Below are 8,719 nucleotides of genomic sequence, written 5' to 3' on the forward strand. Positions count from 1 at the left end.
GGCTTAGCTACAGAGCAGACACACTGGTCAGTTTTCTTCAAGTTCTGCCTAAAAGTTATCAGATGTGCTGGCATGGATGTGAAGTGTGCTCCTGTCAGAGTTAAACTACCATATACTAAAAAAAAAAAAGAAAAAAGAAAAGGTGAATGAAAATGAACTACCTACAACACAGAGCACAAAGGCAACAATGAAACAGAAAAAAAATGGGGCAAGCAAACGGCAAGATCTCTTACTGGTCAGTTCAGATCTGGATTTGACCTCACTCACAAAACACCCAAACTAAACCTGAGACAGAGAACATAAATGAAAGTGAGTTGAAACGACAGACACAAAAAAGCAGAAACCAAGAAAAGGAGAACATATTACTGTTGGTTTGATAGGATTTTGTTGACACCTTCCTCAGGCAAACATGTCCGGTGGCAGCTTTCTTTTTCACATAAGTAACATTTGGGTGGGAGGGATCAAATCCACCATAGGCTTCCTTTTTCCCCCCATTTGTTGTAACCGCTTTTCAGTGTTGTGTCTATCCCTGTACTGGTCTGTCGGTGCTGTTTAGTGGAAGATCTCAACAACAAAAGACTGAGTCTCTCCTTGGCCTCAATGGGCTCAGAGAGGCCAGGCTATCGGGTCCTGGGGGTCACAGGAGGAATGGAGGCAAGGACAGAGAGAGAGAAGTAGAGAGTGATGGGACTGTAAGAAGTTTATGTTTCTGCAGTCTGGGGTTTAGTCTCACTCCCATCTTCTTCTTTCCTCTCTTGTCTCTCCTCCTCCTCATCGTCATCATCCTCCTCCTCCTCCTCCTCCTCCTCTTTGTCATCGTCCTCCTCTTCCTCCGTGTGCTGCTCCAGCTCTTCCCTGGTGATCATCTCAAAGTCATTTCCGTTGCTGTGCTGTGAGCCTTCGTCCTCTCGCCGGTCGCTGTCTGTGTCAGAGTGGCGGTCCACGCCCCCTACATCTTTACTCTCCTCTATCCCTGCCTCTTTGCCCTCCTCCTCTTCCTCCTCCTCCTCATCGTCGCCATCCTTTTTCTCACTGTCTGACTTCTCATCACTGTCTGACTTCTGAGCCTTGGTGCTGGCAGCGTTGTCTTTCTCGCCCGTCTTGTCTGAGCCTTTCTTGCTGCTGGCTCGTGGTCCTTTGTACTCGTGAGTGTAGAGCGGCCTGAACGAGTCGATGAAGCCAACGTCTGCCGTCAAGTTGGGGAGGAACCAGAAGTGATGGCGCCCACCGGTCACTAGCCAGATGATCAGGAAGAGAATGCAGCGGGCTGAGGAAGGAAATGACACAGTGAGATTCAGTTTAAACTAGACATCTCCATCTATAGTGGCATTCAAATGTGGGGTAATGTTCTCCTGAGCCTGTGACTGATTAGTTTCTGTTCTTGTTTTGGTCTGTTTGTGTCTTATTTTATTCCATTTTAATCAATTTTATTCCTCTTATTGTATTTTTATGTCATTCAAATGCATTTCTTTACCTTATATAAAGCACTTTGTTCGAACGCTGCTAGACAACATACTGATGTGGCTTCAGCAAAGTAAATTCCTATCAGCTATGTTGAGTTTCTTCACAGCTTTCATATTTTGTCCAGGACAGCCTCTGTTCATTGTGCGACAGTCAGCGAATCACTTCAGAGATGAACATCGGCTCTGTATCAAACAGGTGCTTTATTTGTAACGCTGCGTTAACTATATGCTGGTTCCCAACCTGAGGGTCAAGATCCCCACAAAAGGTCAGTAAATGTGAGGGACTGAGATGATGACAGGACTGATTAATCTTTTCTGCTGCAAGAAAGCCTCTAAGGACAGTATGCTTCAAGGTATCTTTCCAGTGCCCGCATCCACCAGTGTTTGTAATGTTCTGAAATCAACAATTCAACACACATGTCCACTAGGGCTATATGATTGTTTTTCAACCTCGATTCAGACCCCTATGCGCTCTCACTTAGTGACATATAGCGGTTCAAGCAGAAATGCAAGAAACAAAACCTTTAGTGGCAGCAACAGATTTATGGTCATGCTGAAAAATAATTGAATCTGAGAATCAATTTGGTTACCAGTGAATTCATCATGAAAACCTTGTGGCTACAGATCGCTTGTTTTCCCCCTGGAGGATCACACAAGCAAGGTGTTTAGGGAGTGAAGGAAGGTCTTACCAGTTGGCATTTGAAGGAGGAAAAACTAACATGACGAAGACAAAATGGTATTTGAGTTTTCTCTGAAGCTTGCCTCCTTTTTGAATTTACAGCTCAGTGCAACCTCATCAACAGGTTTGCACCCCCTACTGAACAGCATTTTGCCTCTAGATTTTTTGTTGATACATTTTCTTAGTTTAGTTCAGTGTGAGGATAGCTCTTGTAGGAGCTTTTAAAACTTTTTTTTTAAGGGCCCACTAGACAAGTTACTTTTCTTTGAACATGTACTTACCAACAGCGAGAAGCAATATACTGGCCACGAAGCAGCCTGCTGCAACACTTAGATAGTAAACTCCTACACGCATTTCTGCTGGCCACAGTGGGAACAGTGTGGCTGCTATCACTGCGATGACTGAAACACAACACACATAGACAGCTTAAGTGTAAAATTAGCAGGTATCTGTAACAGATAACACTGCATTCACTTCTTGTTCAACAGAACTCATTTATGATTTTGAACCAGTGACTCACCGAGGATCAGTCCCATGGCAAATGTCTTAAAATGGACAGGATCATAAATCCACACATAAACCTACAGGAAAGACACATGCTGGGTTTTTATTGTGTTTGAGGACACAAACATGTGTCCTGTATGTCCTAATTCTCTAAATCCACACACCTCATTTCCATCCAGAAACAGCTGATCATCATGAGGCTCCAGTTTAAACTTCTTCTTCACCTCCTTCTTCTTCTTGGGGGTTCCAGGACTGTCATCCTGTTTATTCACATAAAGGTGTGTCAGAAATAAAATCTAGTTCACTCAAAATCAAATGTTCTGTGACCTGTTAATTTTCCACTAAGTGATGGTTTCTCTTCAGCGAACCAGACCACACAGCATGGACACATATAACTTCTCTCTCTGACCCTTCGCTGTCAGGTTAGTGGCTGATCAGATCAGCGGTGTCAAGGTGAGTCTTATCAGTCATAAAGCAAACACTGTGTAACTCTGATAACCCTGTTTCAGATGGACCCCATTCAGTAAAGAATGAGCATTTAAGTAAACTGGTTTAATGTTACTGTTTAAATTGTCCTGAGTATTTATCGTATTGCTTATTGTGCCACTTGTAACGGGACACTGCTCTGTTGTTGAGATCAAACATAAGCAGTGATAACACTGTGCTGTCTGGACAGATATAATCTCAGTGGTTTTGTCTTCAAACGGAAGTTGAAAGTATTGGGTCATGTACACTTTTCTCTTTCTTGGTTTCAGCAGCCTCAGACTCTTTCTTCTTCTCCTTCTTCCCCTTTTTCTCCTCCTCTTTGCTGCTGTCGCCTTTGCTCTTGTCTTTCTCCTTCTCCTTCTTGGTGTCTTTCTCAGGTTTTTTCTTCATCACTTTGAGAGCGCGGTGGAAGAACTGCTTTTTTAGAAGTCTACAGAAGAAAGACAGGCATGTCAGATTATTAAAGGTTAAACACTGATTTACAGTTTAGATCATTACTGTTTAAAGCAATCGCCATCAGTGTGCACAGACTCAGGTTATGTCAAAGATTTCTTCTCAGTGTGCAAAAAAACTTTGTTCTGGCTCCTGCAAAGCTAATATTTACTGGTTTTCTTTATCTCTGATGTTGATAAACTGAATATGCATCAATCTGAAGGCTTTTTATCCCTGTTTTCTCATGGAACTGGACATTTTAATAGACCAAATGAAAGGTAAGGTCAGTGTAAGTCAATGCAGCCAACCTGTTGCAATAGTCCACCACAGACTCCCTGGTGGTGAAAAGCGCCTCCTCTCCCTTCTTAGCCTTGGCCCACTTAGAGTCCAGTAGACAGTCCACCGCCTTGGAGGCTGAACGTAGGGACACAAAATTGGACATTAAAAAAAAAAAAATCATACAGTAATACTGAGCCTTAAAAGGCCATACAGTGATGTAGTCAGTTGATTTACAATACTGTGCAAATGTTTTAGACACTTTAAATGTTTAGATTCTTGTCTATCACACGACGGAGACATCTGATTGGTCCCAGCTTCTTTTACAGCGTGTCAACAACCCCACATGTCCAGTCAGAGTCACAGAACTCGCCTCCACATCAGAGTCAGTCTAGGATCACAGAAGACACTGAGACTGAGTAAATCCGCAGAAGACCAAGAGCCACTTCTCTAAGATGCTGGAGCAACTCACCTGCCAAGTGCCTTGAAGAACTGGTTCTGTTCTGAAGGCAAACGATGGTCACAGCAAACATATTTAAATTTTTGGATTACTGCACTTTTATAAAGTGAACTGGCATTTTTGAGAACATCCTCCTAATAAACGCCTAAAGCATTTGCACAGTACTGTACATCCAATGGTTTGATTGGTCTGTTAATTAATCTAAAAACTAAATACAAACAGAACAGAGGGCAGTAGTTTAGGAGGAGTAAAGGTTTAGGTTTAAACTTGCAATAACTGATGATGAGAGGAATAACCAGCCTCAACTGGAGCCATCCCTTATTCTGCCCACAACTACAGACTTAAATATTTCTCAAAACTGACAAATTCCTACGTGCCACAGAAGAAGACAAATCCGAGTACTGCGTGAGAGGAGCAGGCCTGTAAACAAGACTGCTGCAAACACATTTGTTTAAGAATTTGACAACTTACCAAAATAACACCTCAGTACAGCACTAGTCTCATTTACTCTGACAAAATCAAATCCAGAAGGGCCTGTTCAGTAAACACATCAGTCTGTGAATTTGTAAATAAACAGTCCTGATTCATACTGCACCCAGGGCCCCTCACAGCTCCCAAACAAGCACTAACCAATGAAGTAGTCCACTCGGTGGCCCATCATGTTCGTGGACTTGGTGGGGCAGTTGAATCGAAGGTACTTGGCCACTGCCTTCTCCTCCTTGGTGGGCTCGCTCAACTCCTGCAGGGCCACAAAAAGACACAACAAAACAAAATTACTCAACGTGAAGATATCAATAGAAATACTTGAATAACAGGTGGATGTATTTTCCTGAGGAATACTATTCAATGTTCATGTTGTATAAACTGCAAACTATATTAATAAACATTTAATTGTTAAAAAATGTAAATGCTCTAGGCTGGAGAAGTGCTCACACACAGTACTGTGTGGATTTTTTAAAATCTCTTGCAATGATTTCAAAACAGTCATGTCTTCCCTTCCCACAGCGTCTATCCTGCCAGCACCACATGCCAGGACAGAGGAGAATGACAGCATCAGCATCATAAGATTCAGTGCCACTTTATCCAGTCCAGCTGCAACATGAAGGCGATGAGGCCATCAAACAAGCCTTTGTTTGAAGGAGCAGGTATCAATTGCACAGCTCAGTTACACAGACCCCACATAAAGCCCCCTGCCACCATCTATATGAGCCATCTGGCATGATAGCCTGAGGATTAGCTCCTCTCTTCTAACCATTCATGCATGAAGCAAGCAGCTCAGCCAGAGCATGTAAAGACTGGTTACTAGTGAATCACACCAAGACCAATTGGACTCTGACATGCAGACACCTACACTTAGTTGAGTGGCTCATGAGAAGCTCCTACCTCAAACCAGTGTAGTCCAACACAACGACCCTGCAACAAATCTTTCCTAAATGAAGATTATGAAGTTGGAACTGCTTTAAAGAGGCGCTGATTCAACTTTATGGCCATTCTAGCTGTTGTAGTTTGTGGTGCTGTTGAACTGAGAGGTGTAATATAATAATACATCTACCCTGAGTGGTTACATTTAAGTGGAAAAACCATAACCGAACATTACAATTTTCACGGAGGTAGGATTTATGTATTTCAGGTTTGCTGAATTAACAGTACTATAGTTATTTAGGTACCGAGCAGCTGGCAACTAAGCATGCATCCAGGTAATAGTCTTGGTTTCAATTTCATTTCAACTCTTGAATGCTGGAAAGCACAACAGTTGCATTTGAAAAATAAAGAGGGACTGTGTCAACTGGTAACTGGAGCATAAAGTAGGATTGTGCTGTTGGTAATGGCCAAGCCTCATCTGCTTGTGATCATAGAGCAGAATAGCTGCAGAACTCTGACCATCAGTGTCAATGACACTACAAACATATCAGAAATATGAAGAATAATTTGACCATGTGTTCGAGTGATGTTCCAGTTGAATGAACCTGTAACCCCTCTATGACCAGTTGCTTTAACACAAACCATTGCTCCAGTCTTTGCAGCCACTCTAACGACGCTACCTTGCTTCGATCTACATAGTAATGCCCATTATGATGTCTTTACCAATAATTTGAAATCCCACAGATTGCTTTACGTTATGTAAACATGTCTGGTCAAAGCTGACGCAGCTTAGCCAGCAACCAGCTTAATCAGAATAAAAATGCCTGACAAGGGAAACAGCTCAACAGAAAGTAAATTACCGTTGTTATTATTATGTGTATACCAGTGTATGAGTGCTTTGGTTAAATAGCTCTAAAGTATCTCCTCCGACCAGAAATACTACCATCTGTTTCGATAGCTACCTTTAGCTATCATTTAGCTTTATCCTCCGCCTGTGGACGCCTTCTCGCGAGGATGGTAAAGCTACCAAACATCCCGCCACAGGTCGTAAACCTGCGCCTGATTTTTATTTCTCTACCTTCATCTTGCACCGGCACTATTTGGTATGAATTATTTGATGTTACCTGGATCCGTTTCTTGTGCCTCCTGCGCTCCGCCATGATCCTCCAACTCAGTTCCTCCGACGTGCGCGAGGTTGCGCGCGCGCGCATAACATGTGTAATATCGCGAGACTGCCGATTAAAACGGCAATTTCATTCATAAGTAAAACAATTAAACAGTCGTACACCAGCATCCTTTTGGTGGATCTTTTTCATGCCTCTAATTGTTATATGTATTGGGATCTCAGTTGGCTGTCTTTAACTGAAGAAATGAAGAACATTTAACTAATTAAAAATAGTTATAAAATGTATTCATGTTAATTACCAAGTTAGTTAGCTGTCCCTTTTAGTCAACATAATTAAGAAAAATATGTTTGCCAGCATACTTTATTTATTTACTCAAATACTGAACTAATGTATTGTTAAAGACCCAGTTCTTGATCTGGACTTATTTCGTCCTCAACATTTAATCAAGGAAGTTTTCACTGCAGCTTCCTATGTAGAAAAACACTTTATTTACAAGCCAATCAAGAAATATTACCAAAAATATAATCAAACTTCAAAGTCAAAAAGACAATGTTTAAATATTTCATTTGGTTATAAAACCATTTCTGTGGTCCTTATGCCAGCATACTAGAGAAACAACTAGTAGATAAAGAAAAATTCCATTTAAAACTACAATCTGATATTTAGAGACTGAGGCCTACTCCTCACATTAAAGAAGGTGGAACTAGAAAATGTTGATGATTTTTGCTTCAAAGTAGTTGCAAGTTAATTTTTTATCAACAAACTGACTGATGGTTGCAGCTCTGTTACAGAATGGCTTAATGAGCATGAAAATGTGTGATGAACACAATGAGGGAATTTGTTTTGTTGACCTGCCCAGGTAGCAAACAGTCAAAAAGCATCTTTGATCTAGTTAATCCTCATGCAAACAAAACCAGCCCTGTTGGAGCAGTGGTAGTGCCATGATCTAGGTGCACATGGGTGCTGAGTTGGTTTGTATCTGTCCACATCTCAGGCTGTCTCACTGCTGGCAGAGGGAGGTGAATTGTTTTCTGTCTCGTGGAGGTGCTCTGTGGATTTGAGGACATCGGGATCTCTTGGACTCGCCATCATCTCATCACTGTGGCAGTTAACAGGGGAGCTGATCTCTGAGCGATCCCCGGGCTTCTCAGGTGCGGCCTGCAGGGTGGCGGTGGAGAGGGGCAGGTTCATCGTGTACAACATGCTGCCCAGGCGCCTGGACACCTGTCAAAGAATAGAGAGTTGACAGATCTACAGTGTTAATTTAATTGCCTATGTTGCCTGTGTATAACTCAGTCTCTAAAGGGATTATATACTGCATAGGAGAGGATGTGCTGAGGTTATCATAATTTTCAGTGTAATCAGTGTTATGTTCCTCCATAGGCCTTTTACTTTTTTTTACTTGGTGAAAATTATAAAGTTAATAATGGCTGAATTCCATGTATTTGCTTCGGTTTCAGGGTCCTGGTATTGTGTGTGTTGGTTCACTGTCAGTCTGTCATGACTTAAAACGAAGTCTGGGTTACTTCACCTGTGAGCGGATTTTAAGAGCTGGGCCCAGCTTGAGCCCCAGTGTGTCCAGTAGATGTTCCTCTGAGAGGAGGGGGAGTGTCTCCCCATCAATCATGTGGTCCTTGAACGTCTGCAGAGCGCAGTCACCTCACATTAGAACAACAACGATACGACAGATAGAATATAGATGAGTCATTTAAAGACAGTGATAGATACCAACCTGAGCATATTCTGAACATGTCGGTATACTGCTGATAAAGTTGTAAACATCATTTACTGTCCACTTCCTTAGGTCTTCGGACACCTCATCGCCATTAAGAAAGAGATTCGGTGGACCTGACAAAGAATGGATAATAGTTAGATTACTGCTAAAAGAATCATTTTTAACCCCACCCCTAGCCCCAAACTCACCAGGTGG

General features: G+C 42.1%; 2 protein-coding genes across 3 annotated transcripts in view; both read right to left on the reverse strand.

Annotated features, from left to right (window-relative positions):
• Positions 1-6: 6 nt before the first annotated feature.
• On the reverse strand, positions 7-6,883 carry sec62 (SEC62 homolog, preprotein translocation factor). 2 transcript variants are annotated; one of them, XM_020591388.1, is made up of 8 exons: positions 6,787-6,883; positions 4,931-5,039; positions 3,873-3,978; positions 3,379-3,562; positions 2,811-2,906; positions 2,663-2,723; positions 2,424-2,543; positions 7-1,267 (listed from the first exon to the last, which is right to left on the reverse strand). In XM_020591388.1, exons 1-8 carry the CDS (start codon positions 6,871-6,873, stop codon positions 702-704), a joined length of 1,329 nt encoding a protein of 442 aa, XP_020447044.1. In that variant the 5' UTR covers positions 6,874-6,883; the 3' UTR covers positions 7-701. The 2 variants fall into 2 exon arrangements, with proteins under 2 accessions (XP_020447044.1, XP_020447046.1); XM_020591390.1 differs by lacking the exon at positions 6,787-6,883 and adding an exon at positions 6,625-6,758.
• A 500-nt stretch (positions 6,884-7,383) lies between these two features.
• Positions 7,384-8,719, reverse strand: part of samd7 (sterile alpha motif domain containing 7) — a 9,452-nt gene continuing 8,116 nt past the window's right edge. Inside the window, 4 exon segments of the mRNA XM_020591376.1 lie at positions 7,384-8,013; positions 8,321-8,431; positions 8,522-8,637; positions 8,690-8,719. The exon segment at positions 8,690-8,719 is cut by the window's right edge and continues 220 nt beyond it. Of these exon segments, the coding sequence (XP_020447032.1) occupies positions 7,780-8,013; positions 8,321-8,431; positions 8,522-8,637; positions 8,690-8,719 (491 nt within the window). The 3' untranslated portion in view covers positions 7,384-7,779.

Source organism: Monopterus albus, unplaced genomic scaffold (genome assembly GCF_001952655.1).
Source record: "Monopterus albus unplaced genomic scaffold, M_albus_1.0 scaffold14.1, whole genome shotgun sequence".
NCBI lineage: Eukaryota > Metazoa > Chordata > Actinopteri > Synbranchiformes > Synbranchidae > Monopterus > Monopterus albus.